Source organism: Manis pentadactyla, chromosome 13 (genome assembly GCF_030020395.1).
Source record: "Manis pentadactyla isolate mManPen7 chromosome 13, mManPen7.hap1, whole genome shotgun sequence".
Taxonomy (NCBI): Eukaryota; Metazoa; Chordata; class Mammalia; order Pholidota; family Manidae; genus Manis; species Manis pentadactyla.
Genome location: NC_080031.1, coordinates 51,355,740 through 51,375,709, shown reverse-complemented (window position 1 = coordinate 51,375,709; position 19,970 = coordinate 51,355,740). Strand labels below are relative to the sequence as shown.

Sequence of the window (19,970 nt, the reverse complement as noted above, 5' to 3'; positions counted from 1 at the left end):
GGTATATATATAAACTATTTGCCACATGACTACTCAATAGTTGAAATAAACTGAGCATACTGAAAGCCTAATAATGATGGACATTTCCTTTACACAAAGGCCAACTTGATACAATGGAAGGGAACACATTTAAAGTATTTTGTGAAATGTGTTTATAAATAATGTATTTCATTGTTTATTCTTTTTGTTTTCCAGATCAGACATCACTTTCAGAAAATGACCAATTCCACCATGGTGACTGAGTTTCTCCTCATGGGATTTGTTGATAAGGGAGAAATAAGGTTCCTACAACCCATGTTGTTCCTTCTGATGTACTTGGCCACCCTGCTAGGGAATCTCCTCATCGTCTCTGCCACCACACTAGACCAAAACCTTCACACACCCATGTACTTTTTCCTCAGGAACATGTCCATCTTAGACATGTGCTTTATTTCTGTCACTGTCCCCAATGCCTGTGTCAACTCCCTCACTGGAAACAGGGCCATTTCACTGGCTGGATGTGCAACTCAGCTCTTCCTGCTCATTTATTGTGCATGTGTGGAGCTTCTGTTCCTCACCATCATGGCCCGTGACCGCTATGTGGCCATCTGCCAGCCCCTCCTCTACCGAGTCATCATGAACCAAAGATTCTGTGTCTGGGCAACACTCTTCTCCCTGCTCAGTGGCTTCATCTATGCAGCTGTGCACACAGGTAACACATTCCACCTGTCCTTCTGTCGGTCCAACGTGATTTATCAGTTCTTCTGTGACATTCCTCCTCTGCTGAGTATCTCCTGTTCTGACACCTTCAACAATATCCTCTTACTTATTGTCTCTGACATTGTGTTTTGTGGTGGCTGCTTTTTTTTTATCACCATGTCATACTTTCACATATTTTCCACTGTGCGGAAGTTTCCAACCAGAGAGCGAGGCAAGGCCTTTTCCACGTGTGTCCCTCACATCCTGGTGGTGTCTGTCTTCCTCATCACCATCACCTATGTGTACCTGAAGCCTTCCGTAGCATCTGAAACCATCCAGGACATGATTCTGTCTTCATTTTACACCATAGTCCCTCCATTCTTGAATCCCATCATTTACAGTCTTAGAAACAAACAGGTCAAGGATGCTGTAAGAAAAGTACTAACAAATTTTGTTTCTGGAAAACAATAAAGTCACATTTCAAGTCCACCCCAGGGTCACTGAATGAGCCACATATGCCTGTGGAGCAACTGTCTGATTGTGTCTCACATACGAGGCTACACTCCAAAGCAGCTCGGAGGAAGGTTATACAATTGTTTTATGGAAATTCAATTTTGTTTTATATTGCTCTTTCAATTTATCCTGTATGAAATAAAATTTGTCCACTTTCTGCTTTAATGATTGGATATGATCAATGATAATGAATAGGTTCATTTTAGATTAATGTTTAGGATTCAACAAATATTAACAATATCATAATGCTTCAGAGGAATTCTTAAATCAAATATGGATATAAACTATAGGCTCTATTATCTGAATTTATTCAGTGAAATTTAATATAAGACTTTAATATGTTCCTTAATTATAGGAATTCATGTATTGGGAAATTACAATTAAATCTTTAGAAAAATCATAGTTAATGATATATATTGAATGGAAACTAATAAGTGATATAATTAGAAACTGAGAAGAATATGAACACAAAAGGAAAACTTAGAAATCTGTGATTTTAATCTCCCTATTTATAGGAGTGAAAAATTGCTTCATACTTATTCATAGAAATTATCATTTACCTTCTCTGCTGTTTATAGATATGATATTCCTCCACGGTGAACCACCCATTTTGAGGGGTTAAACCTTGCTACAGGGGCAGAGGTCAATGTTCCTTCTTCCTCTTGCCATATTTGTTAATTATTATACAATTTTCTAAGTCTCATGCCATCTCCCAATTCTGCAAAGATGGCCCAAAGCTTAATTTATTTTGCATACTATAATTCTGTATCTGTACCCAAAATCTTTGTAATGATTTTCTCATCATTAATGTAAAACTTAGTCTTCCCTACATTTTTATTTTACAAACTGCTGTACACTTTGCCTCATTAATTCAAACCACTCTGGCACCCAGAAGGAATAACTTAGCTAAGAAATTTTGATACAACCCATAAAATATTTTAAAAGCTATGCATATGCAATCATAAGTGATGCAAAAAATGTCAATATTGTAATTGAGTTTTATTCTTTAATGCATTAAATATTAGAATAAGGTGAACCAATCATTTCATTGCATAGGAAAAAAACTAATATCTTAAAAATGGGTCACTTAATAAATATATATAAAATTCACCAGTCAAAAGTACATTTGGCAATGAAATAATTTATTGCATGGATAGCTGATAGAGACAATTCAGAGACATTGAGTACAAAAATGAATTATTTAGGGTGCCTATGTTAACCAGCCACCCCCTTGGATAAATTACAATGTCTCAATTCATTATGAATCATTATGTTAGATAAAACAAGTTCATTTGTGTGTGTGTCTCAGACAATCCCACAAAGACAAAATTAGACTCTGAAGTTGAGTTATATACATTTAGTTTATTTGTTTCACCATGAGGAAACAAAGCCAAATAGTTCCTAATCATGGAGAATCAACATGAGTAAATAAAATAGTCTAAGTGTCGACTCACATTTCACAGTCATATTCTCTGTTGTTGGTATTGGGAAAAGGTCAAGTGGCTAAGAAATGAAATTTTGTCAATACAGAGCAACATTATAAGAATTCAGAAAAGACAAAGCATTCACAATATCAAAGGGTATTTCCTTTTTGATTTTTAAGTTTAAAGGACACATAATGGAAAGAAAGGTAAGCCAGGAACTCAAATAGACACACAGCTTGACTTCTCTTAAAGGTATATGAATATTTTAAAGCTATTCAGGATGCAAGGCGAAGAATTTATTAAAGTTTCCAAAGTATGCACTTTGGTAGACTCACTGGATTGAAGATAAAATGTTGGAAATTTAGCTCAGACAAGAGTAGTACCATTAGACAAACTAGAAAATCCTTTTTACCTGCAGGTCCATATATAGCAGTGATACATGTTAGAGTTAGATTTATTATTACAAGTACTGGAACTCATCCTCTGCTCAGTTGTGTATCTTCTTACAATGATCTCTACTCTCTCTATCAGCTTGTAATGAATGGAAAAATGGGCCTGAAAAGAAAGAAAATACTATCTGGATATTTTAACTTTCTGGGGTTTTTTTTGTGTGCAATATATTTAAATTCAATAAAACAAATCACCAGTCATACATGGTCATGTAAATAGTGAAGTTCGTTTGATAAAATAAACAAAAAGGAAAAAGAAATATTAAAGTAATATGATATTATACTTAAAAGACATATGTATTAAAATAAATTATTATTCTTATATTATAGACAATGTTGCACCAAAATGATAGAGATTTTTCACTTTTACCATAGAAGTAGAATATATGTAAAATAATAGACTAAAAGACCACAGCTGAAAAAAATATTGAAATAGTTCATTTAAAGCATATTGGACATATGGGAGACAAAATAAGTGAACTGAGAAGTATGGAAGCAAAAAGAATATTAATAAATTAATAATTATAAATTTTTAATAGACTCAATATTGTTCCAATTTGATGTCAGTTCTTCCCAATTTGATCTATAGATTCAAAGCACTCTCTATCCAAATTCTAGCACATGTTTTTTTTTAATTTTGGATATTGACAAACTACTTTTACTGTTCATGTGGACAGTAAAAGACCAAAAATTAGTAACAATATAAAAGGAGAACAAATTTGAAGATGTGGTGCTACCTAACATCAAGACTACTATAAAATTAATAATTAAGGCAGTGCAGTATTGGTGGAAGAATGGGCAAATAGAACCATGGAATAAATGAGGCCCCAGAAATACATCCCAATAGGTACAGCTATCTGATATTTGATGAAAGAACAAAGGAAATCCACAGTAAAAATTGCGTCTTCAATAAATGGTCCTGCAAAAATTATACATCACATGCAAACTATAAATAAGTAAATAAATATAGGTTGATACACCTTTTACAAACAACTACCTCAAAGTATACCATAGACATAAGTTCAAAGTACAGAATTCTAAAACTGCTACATGAAAACATAGAAAATGAGATGACCTTGATGTACTGATTCCTTTCTAAGTAAAACACTAAAGACACAACCCAGAAATAATTAATTGATTATCCAGACTTCATTAACATTAAAAAATTCTCTGTGAAAGTCACTTCAAGAGAATTAGAAAGTAAGCCATATAATGTAAGAAAATATTTTAAAATATATTTCTGATTAAAAAGTTTTAAAAATACACACAGAACTGTTGAAACTCAACAATAAAATTAAACAATACATTTTTTTAAAAAGGGGCCAAAAACAGCCTACCAAAGAAGGTATAGAAACATCAGATAAGCATAATAGATGTTATTATTCATATGAAATGGCTAAAATGCAATTTTAAATGATGAGATTCCACCACACATCTATTAGAATGGCCACAATCTAGAACATTGCCAACTCCAAATAATGTTGAAGATGTAGAGGAATAGGAACTCTCATATATTCCTGATAGAAATACATGGTACAACTACTTGGGAAAGCAGTTTGGCAATTTCTTATGAAAATAAACATGCTCTTACCATAAGATACATCTATCACGTTCCATGGTATTTACTGAAAGAGTTGATAATGAATATAAAAACAAAAGCTTGGACATGATGTTTATGGCAGCTTTATTAATAATTGCAAAATTTGAAAGCAATCAGTATGTATTACAATGGGTGAATGAACACAAAAACTATGGCACATCCATACAAGGGAATATGACTCAATGTTAACACAAAATGATCAAGACATGAAGAGACATGTAATAATCTCAAAGGAATATTACTAACAAGAAGAAGCTAATATGAAAAGACTACAAACTACATGATACTCTGTAAATGGAAAAACCATGATGATAATAAAAATATTAGTTTGTCATAGGTGGGAGAATATAGACAGATAAATAGAACATAGAAGACTCTTAGGACAATGAAAACAATATGTGATGTTATAATTATGGATATAATTCATTATACTATAGTCCAAATATTAAGAATATACAACAGCAAGAGAAAACTCTAAAGTAATATTGGAATTTGGGATATTGGAATGAACCAATGTAGATTCATAATTGGTAAAACTATGAAACATTGAGATGAGTAATGTTGATAATGGGGGAAGCTAAGCATGTATGAAGGCATGCAGTATATGGAAAATCTCTATACCTTCTTATAAATTTTTATTGTAAATGTAAAGTTGCTGTAAATTTTTAAAATGAAACAGAAGAGAGCTATAGTGATACATTCCCAAAACTCCTAAAGGATATTAATAACTATTTGAACATGCTCCCATACACAGCACAGATATATAAATTTGGATGTAGAAATATCAAACTATACCTATGAAATCTCATGAAAATAAAACGTCTTAAAGCAATCCAAATCTCATTTGGCAACTAGTTGGGGTTAACAGGCACTGGATTTTCCCCCTCTGTTAAAAATAAGATAAAAGTACCAAAATGGAGTCACTCATGGTAAGTCCCACATCACCAAACCAAGACTAACTTATTTGCAGTTTTGGCTTTCTAAGAAATGGAATCTAAAACAGTCAATCAGGAATTGCCTGATTATAACTAGTTAGGCAATCTTCCTGACAGCTCCTGAAATTCCCTAAAGGGATCATACATTGAAAGAACCAATCCACTGTTTTGCCTAATATAAGTTCCTTGATCCTACTCCCTTCTGTCTATAAATATATTTTATTTTGTACAGTTCCTCAGAGCTCCTATTTACTTGTAGATTGGTGAATGTCCCATTTGTGAATAGTTGAGTAATACAAATAAGATCTTCAATATTAATTTAGTTGATTTTTTAATACATTATATTCTAAGTCAACTAAAATATATTTAACACAGTTTTCAACAGAGGGCCATTGAGTGACAAAAAATAGTAATCTAAAATAGAGTGGAAACAAATTAGGCATGTCCAACAAGGTTCTAACTAACTCTTTGCAAAGGGTTTCCATGTGATTTTGCACTGAGGGAATTCATGTATAAATCTTGTTAAGGAAGTAGAACTGATTGACTGCAGTAGTCAATGTAGCTAGATTTCTTAAAGAAGGATAATGTAAAGGAGGACAATGCACACACAGGAAACTTAAAATACTTAAAATGTTGCCTCTTAATTCTTTAGCTAAGAAATGACCCACCCATATGTCTTAGAGGAAAGTGCTAAATTATTGGAAGAAACCATGGAAACCATTAGAAGAAACACTGTGAAATTCACAAAGGGGTGGGAATAGTTTACGTTCCTATGAAGCTAAAAAACCCGTCAAAATCCAAGGAGAAATTGATAAACATCAAAAGAACATTGCTTCAGAAGTGGAGAAATATTGGCCCTAGATAAAATGCTCACCTGAGCTTGACTAACATAGCTTAAATTCAAACTCAAAAACAAAGTGTAATGTCTGAACTGCTGGAAAATCAATCTTAACAATGATAATAATTCAGATACACATTTTTCTCAAGGCACAAAGAACATCCTCCAGGAAATATCACATATTAGGGCATAAAAAGAGCGCCTCAGTAGATTCTAAATGATTGAAATTCTATTCAAGCATCTTTCCAGAATGCAATAGTATGAAACTAGAAATAAATCACACACATACACACAACCCCAAAACACATTAAGGCAAAAAAGACATGCTTCTAAATAATCAATGAACAAATCAAAGAAGAAACAATACATGGACACAGATGAAAATAAAAGCACAGCAGTTCAAATATGTGGAATGCCTCAAAAGTGATTCTAACAGAAAGTACACAATATAGGATTGTCTCAAGAAACAAGAACAATCCCAAATAAATAATGTAAGCTCACAACCAAAGAAACTAGAAAAAAGAAAAACAAGTGAAACCCAAAGTTAACATAAAGAGTGACATAATAAAGATCAGAGCAGAAATAAACAAAATAAGATGAAAATCATAGAAAAAATCAGTTAGACAAAGAGCTGGTATTTTGATAAGATAATCAAAATAAACATACCCCGAGCCAAATATATATATTAAAAAAACACAAAAACAAGAAAAAAGAGTGGACACAAATAAAATCAGAAATGAAAAAGTAGACCTTACAGAGGACAGAAACACAAAGAAGTATTATAGAATTCTAGGAAAATTGATATGCTAATAAATTAGATAACCAGGAGAAATGGACAATTTTTTGGAAAAATACAATTTTCCTAGACTGACCCAGGAAAATCTGAACAGACCAGTTGAATTTGTAATAAAAAGCTCCCAACAAACAAATGCCAGGTCCAGAAGGCTTCACAGCTGAATTCTAGCAACTTTTAAAGAAAAGCAAATACCCAACCTTCTTAAAGTATACCAATAAATAGAAGAGGAGGAAATATTTCCAAACTCATTCTATGAGGCCTATATCACTCCAATACTAAAACCAGACAGACTACAAAAAAAGAAAGAAAATTATAGAACAATATCCCTCATAAACATAGATGTGAAAATCCTCAAAAAAATTTTAGGGAAACAAATTAAAAAATATGTCAAAAGGATCATCCATCATGACCATGTGGGATATATCCCAAGGAAAAAAATATGGTACAGTATCACACACTACCTTGACAAAAGGAAAGATAAATCCCATATGATTATCTCAATAGATGCTGAAAAAGCATTAGACAAAATTGAATATCTATTCATGATAAAAGTTTCAACAGAATGGCTATACCAGAACTTACCTCAACGTGAAAATGGCCATTTATGACAATGAGTTTATTTTCTTTGGGCAAATTCCAAAAGATGGAGTTGCTAGTTCAAATGGTATTTTTATATTTAATTTTTTGAGGAACCTCCATACTGCTTTCCACAGTGGCTACACCAACTGACATTCCCACCAACAGTGTAGAAAGGTTCCCATTTCACCACATGCTTACCAACATTTGTTATTTCTTGTGTTTTGAATAGTGGCCATTCTGACTGGTGTGAGTTGATATCTCATTGTGGTTTTGATTTGCATTTCCTGATGATTAATGATGTGGAGCATCTTTTCATGTGCTTGTTGGCCATTTGTATGTCTTCTTTGGAGAAAAGTCTATTCAGGTCCTCTGCCCATTTTTTAATGAGGATTTTTGCCTTTTTAGTGTTAAGACATATGAGCTCTATGTATACCTTGGATATTAACCCCTTATCAGATAAACCATTTACATATATATTCTCATTAACAAATATATATTGTAGGTTACCTTTTTATTCTGCTGATGGTGTCCTTTGCTGAACAGAAATTTTAAGTTTGATGTAGTCCCACTTGTTCATTTTTTTCCCTTGCCCAAGGAGATGTTTCCAGGAAAATATTACTCATATTTATGTTTAAGAGATTTTTGCCTATGTTTTCTTCTAAGTTTTATGGTTTTCTGTCTTATATTCAGGTCTTTGATCCATTTCAAATTTACTTTTGTATATGATGAAAGGGAACAATCCCATATAAGCAGTCTAAACTCACAATTAATGAAACTAGAGAAAGAACAACAAATGAGGCCCAAAGTCAGTAGAAGGTGGGACATAATAAAGATTAGAGCAGAAATAAATAAAATTGTGAAGAATAAAACAATGGAAAGAATCAATGAGAACAAGAGCTGGTTCTTCAAGAAAATAAACAAAATAGATAAACCCCTAGCCAGACTTACCAAGAAAAGAGAGAGTGTACACACATAAACAGAATCAGAAATGAGAAAGGAAAATACACTACAGATACCACAGAAATAAAAAGAATTATTAGAGAAAACTATGAAAAATTATATGCTAACAAACTGGATGACCTAGAAGAAATGGACAACTTTCTATAAAATACAACCTTCCAAGGCTGACCAAGGAAGAAACAGAAACTCTGAACAGACCAATTACCAGCAATGAAATTGAATTGGTAATCAAAAACCTACCTAAGAACAAAACCGCTGGATCAGATGGCTACACCACTGAATTTTACCAAATATTTAGTGAAGACCTAATATCCATTCTCTTTAAAGTTTTCCAAAAAATGGAAAAGGAGGGACTTCCAAACTCATTCTATGAGGCCAGGATCACTTTAATACCAAAACCAGTCAAAGAAACCACAAAAAAAGAAAATTAGAGACCAATATCCCTGATGAACATAGATGCAAAAATACTCAACAAAATATTAGCAAACCAAATTCAAAAATACTTCAAAAAGATCTTCCATCATGATCAAGTTGAATTTATACCAGGGATGCAAGGATGGTACAACATTCAGAAATCCATCAACATCATCCACCACATCAACAAAAAGGACAAAAACCATATCATCATCTCCATAGATGCTGAAAAAGCATTTGACAAAATTCAACATCCATTCATGATAAAAACTCTCAACAAAATGGGTACAGAGGGCAAGTACCTCAACATAATAAAGGCCATATATGACAAACCCACAGCCAACATTATACTTAACAGTGAGAAGCTGAAAGCTTTTCCTTTAAGATTGGGAACAAGACAAGGATGCCCACTCTCCCTACTTCTATTCAACATAGTACTGGAGGTCCTAGTCATGGCAATCAGACAATACAAAGAAATAAAAGCATCCAGATTGGCAAGGAAGAAGTTAAACTGTCCCTGTTTGCAGATGACATGATATTTTACATAAAAATCCCTAAAGAATCCACTCCCAAACTACTAGATCTAATATCTGAATTCAGCAAAGTTGCAGGATACAAAATTAATACACAGAAATCTGTGGCATTCCTATACACTAAAAATGAACTAGCAGAGAGAGAAATCAGGAAAACAATTCCATTCACAATTCCATCAAAAAGAATAAAATACCTAGGTATAAACCTAAACAAGGAAGTGAAAGAACTATACTCTGAAAACTACAAGACACTCATGAGATAAATTAAAGAAGATACCAATAAATGGAAACACATCCCGTGCTCATGGATAGGAAGAATTAATATTCTCAAAATGGCCATCCTGTCTAAAGCAATCAATAGATTCAATGCAATTCCTATCAAAATGGCAATAGCATTCTTTAACAAACTAGAGAAAATCATCCTAAAATTCATATAGAACCACAAAAGACTTCAAATAGCCAAAGCAATCCTGAGAAGGAAGAATAAAGTTGGGGGCATTATGCTCCCCAACTTCAAGCCCTAGTACAAAGTCACACTAATCAAGACAATTTGGTACTGGCACAAGAACAGACCCATAGCCAATGGAACAGAGTAGTGAACTCTGATATAAATATATATAAATATATCATATATTAGTTGACCAATCATATATGGTCAACTAATATATGATAAAGGAGCCATGGACATAAAATGGGGAAATGAAAGCCTCTTTAACAGCTGGTGTTTACAAAACTGACAGCTGCAGGCAAGAGAATGAAACTGGATTATTGTTTAACCCCATATACAAAAGTAAACTCAAAATGGATCAAAGACCTGAATGGAAGTCATGAAAACATAAAACTCTTAGAAGACAACACAGGCAAACATCTCCTGAATATAAGCATGAGCAACTCCTTCCTGAACACATCTTCTCAAGCAAGGGAAACAAAAGCAAAAATGAACTCACGGGACTACATCAAACTAAAAAGTTTCTGTACGGCAAAGGACATCATGAACAGAACAAAAAGGCATCCTACAGTATGGGAGAATATATTCGTAAATGACATATCCAACAAGGGATTAACATCCAAAATATAGAAAGAACTTACATGCCTCAACAATCAAAAAGCAAATAACCCAATTAACAAATGGGCAGACGATATGAAGAGACAGTTCTCCAATGGAGAAATTCAGATGGCCAACAGACACATGAAAAGATGCTCCACATCACTAATCATCAGGGAAATGCAAATTAAAACCACAATGAGATATCACCTCACACTAGTAAGGAAGGCCAGCATCGAAAAGACTAAGAACAACAAATGCTGGCAAGGATGTGGAGAAAGGGGAACCCTCCTACACTGTTGGACTGTTGGTGGGAATGTAAGCTAGTTCAACCATTTTGGAAAACAATATGGAGTTTCCTCAAAAAACTGAAATAGAAATACCATTTGACCCAGAAATCCCACTCTTAAGAATTTATCCAAAGAATACAACTTCTCAGATTCAGAAAGACATATGCACCCCTATGTTTATCACAGCAGTTTTTACAATAACCAAGATATGGAAGCAACCTAAGTGTCCATCAGTAGATGAATGGATAAAGAAGATGTACATATACACAATGGAATACTAATTCAGTCAAAGGAAGGAACAAATACTACCATTTGTAACAACATGATTGGAGCTGGAGGACATTATGCTCAGTGAAATAAGCCAGGTGGAGAAAGACAAATGCCAAATGATTTCCCTCATTTGTGGAGTATAACAATGAGGCAAAACTGAAGGAACAAAATGGCAGCAGACTCAGAGACTCCAAGAATGAACTAGTGGTTACCAAAGGGGAGGGGTGTGGGAGGGCAGGTGGGGAGGGTGGGAGAAGGAGACTGAAGGATAGTATGTTTAGTACACATGGTGTGGGGGATCATGGGGAGAACAGTGCATCACAGAGAAGGGACATGGTAGATCTCTGGCAACTTGCTGCTCTGATGGACAGTAACTGCATTGGTGTATGGGTGGGGACTTGATAATGTGGGTGAATGTAGTAACCACATTGTTTTTTCATGTGAAACCTTCATAAGAGGGTTTATCAAACTTACCTTAAAAAAAGTTATAATCTGCAAATTGGTAAATGATATTGCTTAATCTTATCTTATTCCTATCCTTTCTTAAATTGGTTTTCTCTATTAGTTTTTGTAAGCCATATATTAAATTAGTTAAGGAAGTATATTTTCTTTTCTCTATAATTTTTTTGAGTTTTGCTTTATATTTTGTGATGATATATTATGTGTACACAATTTTTATGCCACTTTATTTGAGCAAATATTTCAAAATGAGCTTTATAAGTTGTTAGGGTAAAACAGCTGATGTTATTAAGGAATCCACCTCTAAGTTAGATTGTGCATTACTGGTGTGTCATTTGTGCACATACACAGAACTCGTATTAAATGCATTTTAGAGTTGTTATTTTTATTTTTTATTGTCATTAGTTTAAATTATATCATAGTTCAAAAATTACTAGCCACACATGCATATCTATAATTAAATGTATATAATAAATGCATACTTACATAGGAGGAGATATGATCGGTACAATTTTACAGCAAATGCTGTGCAATAATATTTTGCAGACAGCATATATGTTCATAAAATACTGTATCTAATCAGTTAACTCTCAAATAGGCACAGTGTCAAAATAATTAGTCTTTTTTTTTTTGAGAGGGCATCTCTCATATTTATTGATCAAATGCTTGTTAACAACAATAAAATTCTGTATAGGGAACTCAATGCACAATAATTAATCAACCCCAAACCTAATTCTCAACAGTCTCCAATCTTCTGAAGCATAATGAACAAGTTCTTACATGGTGAACAAGTTCTTACATATTGAATATGTTCTTACATGGTGAACAGTGCAAGGGCAGTCATATCACAGAAACTTTCAGTTTTGATCACGCATCACAAACTATAAACAATCAAGTCAGATATGATTATTAGTTTGATTTTTATACTTGACTCATATGTGAATCCCACATTTCTCCCTTATTATTATAATTTTTTTAAATAAAATTCTGAAGTGGTAGGTAGATGCAAGATAAATGTAGAAAGCATAATTTAGTGTTGTAAGAGGGCAAATGTAGATGATCAGTTCTGTGCCTATAGACTAAGTATTAAGCCAAGCTAGACAAGGGCAACAAAACATCCACGGATGCAGAAGATTTCTCTCAAAACAGGGGGTTGAGGTTCTAAGCCTCAACTCTGTTGATCCTCAATTTCTCACCTGATGGCCCCCCTGCGACTGTGCCTGTCTCAGGTTGTTCCTCCCTTGAGGAATCTTACCCGTCTCTGACTAACCAGTCATCTTCCGGGGATATACAGGGAAATGTAAAGTTGGTAAGTGGGAGAGAAGCAATATTGTTTGAACAGGTTAGCTTTTTACTTCTTTGCAGATTTATGCCCTGTGGCTTCTATGCCCAGCATTTGTCTTGAGGTATCTTTACAACTTGGAAGAAATTTGATACTTGGTAATTTTCGATATGAGGCACGAATTCTACTAAAGTGTTGTAATTAGGAAAGAAGAAGAAAAACTATAGAAGTAGCAGATGGAAGAGTACATGGGAAGATTGATTATTTCTTTGACATATCCTCTCTTAGAGTAACATAAGCATGTATAGGTTTTAACAAACTACTAATTAAATTCTGTACACACATTAACCTAATAGGAATACAGCTACATAACAAAAGCAGACCTACAATTACCGGCCATATCCAGTGAAATCAAGAAAACCAGTTAGGTACCCTAGGCATTTGTGAAAGCTTATCAATGATATGATGGATATTGTCTAACTGAATTTGAAAAGTTTTAGAAAAATCAGACAAATTAAAGCAACACATTCCTGGGAACTGTTCACATCCCATGTGTTCTTTTAACAGTAGATAGTCTATAGTCACACGATTTTGGAGTGCTGCAACTTGCACTTCTCCTAATTCTTGGTTGAGTTCTGACAGTATAGATCCAGTCAAATTTGTTGTTCTACTATATGCACAGGCCAGCTTAGATATCTCCTTCTTCATTCCAGTGGCAAGTCCAGGAACCAGTGGGATGAATGCAGCTACAACTGCAACAGCACCAGGGTATTTGTTGAAGTTTTTTGATGATCATCTTCTGGAATGACTCTTCCAAAGGATGTTGATGTTGGAAGTTCTTCTTCATGTCGTAACTTAATTCGTTTTCTGGGTAGTCAAATTAGGGTTTGATCCTCTGTATAAACACAAACAAACCCTTTGCCCACATGTTGACATGACCTTTATACCATTGTGAAGAACCTATTGGAGATCACCACACAGGAACTGCTTATTTTTTAACAGAAAGGAATATTATCAGAAAAATGTACTTCCATAGCTGATCATCTGACACCCTTAAAAAAGCCAAAATTAAGGATATGTAAAGCATGCATTAATCGTTGATTTACAGTTAGTTTTACCCTATCAGGGAGTAATCCCACTTTTCTTTCTCTCTTTTTTTGTTATCATTAATCTACAATTACATGAAGAATATTATGTTTACTAGGCTCTCACCTACACCAAGTCCCACCCACAAAACCCATTAAGGTCACTGTCCATCAGCATAGCAAAATGTTATAGAATCACTACTTGTCTTCTTTGTGTTGTACAGCCCTCCCCTTTCTCACACCCCCCATATTATGCATGCTAATCATAATACCCCTTTCTTCTTCCCCCCCTTATCCCTCCCTACCCACCCATCCTCCCCAGTCCCTTTCCCTTTGGTAACTGTTAGTCCATTCTTGGGTTCTGTGATTCTGCTGCTGTTTTGTTCTTTCAGTTTTTCCTTTGTTCTTATACTTCACGGATGAGTAAAATCATTTGGGATTCATCTTTCTCTGCTTGGCTTATTTCACTGAGCATAATACCCTCTAGCTCCATCCATGTTGTTGCAAATGGTAGGATTTCTTTTCTTCTAAAGGCTGCGTAATATTCCTTTGTGTATATGTACCACATCTTCTTTATCCATTCATCTACTGATGGAAATTTAGGTTGCTTCCATATCTTGGCTATTGTATACAGCGCAGTGATAAATATCGGGGTGCATCTGTCCTTTTTAAACTAGAGTGGTGCATTCTTAGGGTAAATTCCTAGAAGTGGAATTCCTGGGTCAAATGGTAAGTCTATTTTGAGCATTTTGAGGAACCTCCATACTGCTTTCCACATTGGTTGAACTAGTTTACATTCCCACCAGCAGTGTAGGAGGGTTCCCCTTTCTCCACAACCTCACCAACATTTGTTGTTGTTTGTCTTTTCGATGGTAGCCATCCTTACTGGTGTGAAGTGATATCTCATTGTGGTTTTAATTTGCATTTCTCTGATAATTAGTGATGTGGAGCATCTTTTCATGTGTCTGTTGGCCATCTGAATTTCTTTTTTGGAGAACTGTCTTTTCAGTTTCTCTGCCCATATTCTAATTGGATTGTTTGTTTTTTGTTTGTTGAGGTGGGTGAGCTCTTTATATATTTTCTATGTCAAGCCTTTATCGGATCTGTCATTTACAAATATATTCTCCCATACTGTAGGGTACATTTTTGTTCTATTGAAGGTGTCTTTTGCTGTACAGAAGCTTTTCAGCTTGATATAGTCCCACTTGTTCATTTTTGTTTTTGCATTCCTTGCCCGGGGAGACATGTTCAAGAAGAAGTCACTCATGTTTATGTCTAAGAGATTTTTGCCTAAGTTTTTTTCTAAGAGTTTTATGGTTTCATAACTTACATTCGGGTCTTTGATCCATTTCGAATTTACTTTTGTGTATGGGGTTAGACAATGGACCAGTTTCTTCCTCTTACATGTAGCTGTCCATTTTTGCCAGCACCATCTGTTGAAGAGACTGTCATTTCCCCATTGTATGTCCATGGCTACTTTATCAAATATTAATTGACCATATATGTTTGGGTTAAGGTCTGGAGTCTTTAATCTGTTCCACTGGTCTGTGGTTCTGTTCTAGTGCCAGTACCAAATTGTCTTGATTATTATGGCTTTGTAGTAGCGCCTGAAGTTGGGGAGTGAGATCCCCCCACTTTATTCTTTTCTCAGGATTGCTTTGGCTATTCGGGGACTTTGCTGTTTCCATATGAACTTTTGAACTATTTTTTACAGCTCATTGAAGAATGTTGCTGGTAATTTTATAGGGATTGCATCAAATCTTTATATTGCTTTGGGCAGGATGGCCTTTTTTGACTATGTTAATTCTTCCTAGCGAAGAGCATTGGGATGAGTTTCCATGTGTTTGTGTCCCCTTTAATTTCTCTTAAGAGTGTCTTGTATTTTTCAGGGTATAGGTCTTTCACTACTTTGCTTAGGTTTATTCCTAGGTATTTTATTCTTTTTGATGAGATTGTGAATGGAGGTGTTTTCCTGATTTCTCTTTCCATTGGTTCATTTTTAGTGTATAGGAAAGCCACAGATATCTGTGTGTTAATTTTGTATCCTGCAAATTTGCTGTATTCCGATATCAGTTCTATTAGTTTTGGAGTGGAGTCTTTAGGATTTTTTATGTACCATGTCATGTCATCTGCAAATAGTGACAGTTTCACTTCTTCTTTACCATTCTGGATTCCTTGTATTTCTTTGTTTTGTCTAATTACCATGGCTAGGACCTCCAGTACTATGTTAAATAACAGTGGGGAGAGTGGGCATCCCTGTCTTGTTCCCGATCTCAGAGGAAAAGCTTTCAGCTTCTCATTGTTCAGTATAATGTTGGCTGTGAGTTTATCATATATGGCCTTTATTATGTTGAGGTACTTGCCCTCTGTACCCATTTTGCTGAGAGTTTTTATCATGAATGGATGTTGAATTTTGTCGAATGCTTTTTCAGCATCTATGTAGATGATCATGTGGTTTTTGTCCTTCTTTCTGTTGATGTGGTGGATGATGTTGATGGATTTTCTAATGTTGTACCATCCTTGCATCCCCGGGATGAATCCCACTTGGTCATGGTGCATGAACCTTTTGATGTACTTTTGAATTTGGTTTGCTAATATTTTGTTGAGTGTCTTTGCATCTACATTCATCAGGGATATTGGTCTGTAATTTTTCTTTTTTGGTGGGGTCTTTGCCTGGTTTTGGTATTAGGGTGATGTTGGCTTCATGGACTGAGTTTGGGAGTACTCCCTCCTCTTCTATTTTTCGTAAAACTTTAAGGAGAATGGGTATTATGTCTTCTCTGAGTGTCTGATAAAATTCCGAGGTAAATCCATCCGGCACGGGGGCTTTGTTCTTGGGTAGATTTTTGATTACCGTTTCAATTTCTTTACTCAGAATTGGTTTGTTTATCTTTTGTGTTTCTTCCTTGGTCAGTCTTGGAAGGTTGCATTTTTCTAGGAAGTTGTCCATTTCTTCTAGGTTTTCCAGCTTGTTGGCATATAGGTTTTCATAGTAGTCTTTAATAAATCTTTGTATTTCTGTGGAGTCTGTCGTGATTTTTCTGTTCTCATTTCTGATTCTGTTGATTTGTGTTGATTCTCTTTTTCTCTTAATAAGTTTGGCTAAAGGCTTATCAATTTGGTTATTTTCTCAAAGTACCCGCTCTTGGTTTCATTGATTTTTGCTATTGTTTTATTCTTCTCAATTTTGTTTATTTCTTCTCTGATCAATATTATTTCCCTCCTTCTGCTGACTTTAGGCCTCATTTGTTCTTCTTTTCCCAGTTTCTATAATTATGATGTTAGACTATTCATTTCGGATTGTTCTTCCTTCTTCAAGTGTGCCTGGATCACTATATACTTTCCTCTTAAGACTGCTTTCGCTGCGTCCCACAGAAGTTGGGGCTTTGTGTTGTTGTTATCATTTGTGTCCATATATTCCTTTGTCTCTATTTTAATTTGTTCGTTGATCCATTGATTATTTAGGAGCATGTTGTTAAGACTCTATTTGTTTGTGAGCCTTTCTGTTTTCTTTATAGGATTTATTTCTAGTTATATACCTTTGTGCTCTGAAAAGTTGGTTGGTAGAATTTCAATATTTTGGAATTTACTGAGGCTCTTTTTGTGGGCTAGTATGTGGTCTATTATGGAGAATGTTCCATGTGTACTTGAGAAGAATGTATATGCTGTTGCTTTTGGATGTAGAGTTCTATAGATGTCTATTAGGTCGATGTGTTCTAGTGTGTTGTTTAGTGCCTCCGTGTCCTTACTTATTTTCTGCCCTGTGGATCTATCCTTTGGTGTGAGTGGCATGTTGAAGTCTCCTAAAATGAATGCATTGCAGTCTATTTCCCCCTTTAGTTCTGTTAGTATTTGTTTCACATATGCTGGTGCTCCTATGTTGGGTGCATATATATTTAGAATGGTTATATCCTCTTGTTGGACTGAGCCCTTTGTCATTATGTAGTGTCCTTCTTTATCTCTTGTTACTTTCTTTGTTTTGAAGTCTATTTTGTCTGATATTAGTACTGCAACTCCTGCTTTCTTCTCGCTGTTGTTTGCCTGAAATATGTTTTTCCATCTCTTGACTTTTAGTCTGTGCATGTCTTTCGGTTTGAGGTGAGTTTCTTGTAAGCAGCACATAGATGGGTCTTGCTTTTTTATCCATTCTATTACTCTGTGTCTTTTGATTGGTGCATTCAGTCCATTTACATTTAGGGTGACTATTTAAAGATATGTACTTATTGCCATTGCAGGCTTTAAATTCGTGGTTACCAAAGGTTCAAGATTATCCTCTTTAGTATCTTATTGCCTAACTTAGCTCGCTTATTGAGCTGTTATATACACTGTCTGGAGATTCTTTTCTTCTGTCCCTTCTTATTCCTCCTCCTCCATTCTTCATATTTTGGGTGTTTTTTTCTGTGCTCTTTTTAGGAGTGCTCCCATCTAGAGAAGTCCCTGTAAGATGTCCTGTAGAGGTGGTTTGTGGGAAGCAAATTCCCTCAACTTTTGCTTGTCTGGGAATTGTTTAATCCCTCCATCATATTTAAATGACCATCGTGGTGGATACAGTATCCTTGGTTCAAGGCCCTTCTGTTTCATTGCATTAAATATATCATGCCATTCTCTTCTCGCCTGTAAGGTTTCTGTTGAGATGTCTGATGATAGTCTGATGGGTTTTCCATTATAGGTGACCTTTTTCTCTCTAGCTACCTTGAAAACTCTTTCCTTGTCCTTGATCTTTGCCATTTTAATTATTATGTGTCTTGGTGTTGTCCTCCTTGGGTCCTTTCTGTTGGGGGTTCTGTGTATTTCCGTGGTCTGTTCGATTATTTCCTCCCCCAGTTTGGGGACGTTTTCAGCAACTATTTCTTCAAAGACACTTTCTATCCCTTTCTCTCTTCTTCTTCTTCTGGGACCCCTATAATACAGATATTGTTCCTTTTGGATTGGTCACACAGTTCTCTTAATATTGTTTCATTCCTGGAGATCCTTTTATCTCTCTCTATGTCCGCTTCTATGCATTCCTGTTCTCTGGTTTCTATTCCATCAGTGGCCTCTTGCATCTTATGCATTCTGCTTATAAAACCTTCCAGAGTTTGTTTCACTTCTATAATATCCTTTCTGGCATCTGTGATCTCCTTCTGGACTTCATCCCTTAGCTCTTGCATATTTCTCTGCATCTCTGTCCGCATGTTTATGATTTTTATTTTGAATACTTTTTCTGGAAGACTGGTTAGGACTGTCTCCTTCTCTGGTGTTTTCTCTGTGATCTTGGTTTGCCTGTAATTTTGCCTTTTCATGGTGTTAGTAATAGTTTGCAGAGCTGGGACGAGTGCCGGCTGGAAGAGCTTCCCTTCCTATTGGATTGTGGCCTTCCTCTCCTGGGAGAACAGCGACCTCTAGTGGCTTGTGCTGGGCAACTGCGTGCAGGCAGGGCTTCTGATTCCTGCCCAGCTGCTATGAAGTTTATGTCCGCTGTTGCTGTGGGAGTGGCCTGGCTCGGGCTGCTACTCCAAAATTGTGGAATTGCGTTGGCGGGGGAGTGGCTGGGAGGCTATTTTCTCAATGAGGGGCCTCAGTGCTCCCTGCTGCCCAGGGAGTTAGAGTGCCCAGAAACCCCAGATTCCCTGCCTGTGGACTAAGTGTCCCGGGATGCTTTCATCTGGTTTTGGGGTCCCTGTCCCTATGTCTTCCAAAAAGCACTCGCCAAAAAAAAATGAAAATAAATAAATAAATAATTATTTAATTTTAAAAAAAAATAGCTGCTCACTTTTCTTTTTTGTGTGTCGCTGGCCTCAGGGACCAGCTCACCGGTCTTGCTGCCCTGTTTCCCTAGTA

General features: G+C 35.4%; 1 protein-coding gene across 1 annotated transcript; it reads left to right on the top strand.

Annotated features, from left to right (window-relative positions):
- The first annotated feature begins 216 nt into the window (after positions 1 to 216).
- LOC118919987 (olfactory receptor 14C36-like) lies at positions 217 to 1,149 on the top strand. Its single transcript, XM_036900415.2, has one exon. The coding sequence runs from the start codon at positions 217 to 219 to the stop codon at positions 1,147 to 1,149; it is 933 nt and encodes a 310-aa protein (XP_036756310.2).
- The last annotated feature ends 18,821 nt before the right edge of the window (positions 1,150 to 19,970 follow it).

What these genes read in the sequence shown, in the direction of transcription:
- LOC118919987 (XM_036900415.2), top strand. Translation starts at nt 217, where the DNA reads ATGACCAATTCCACCATGGTGACTGAGTTTCTCCTCATGGGATTTGTT.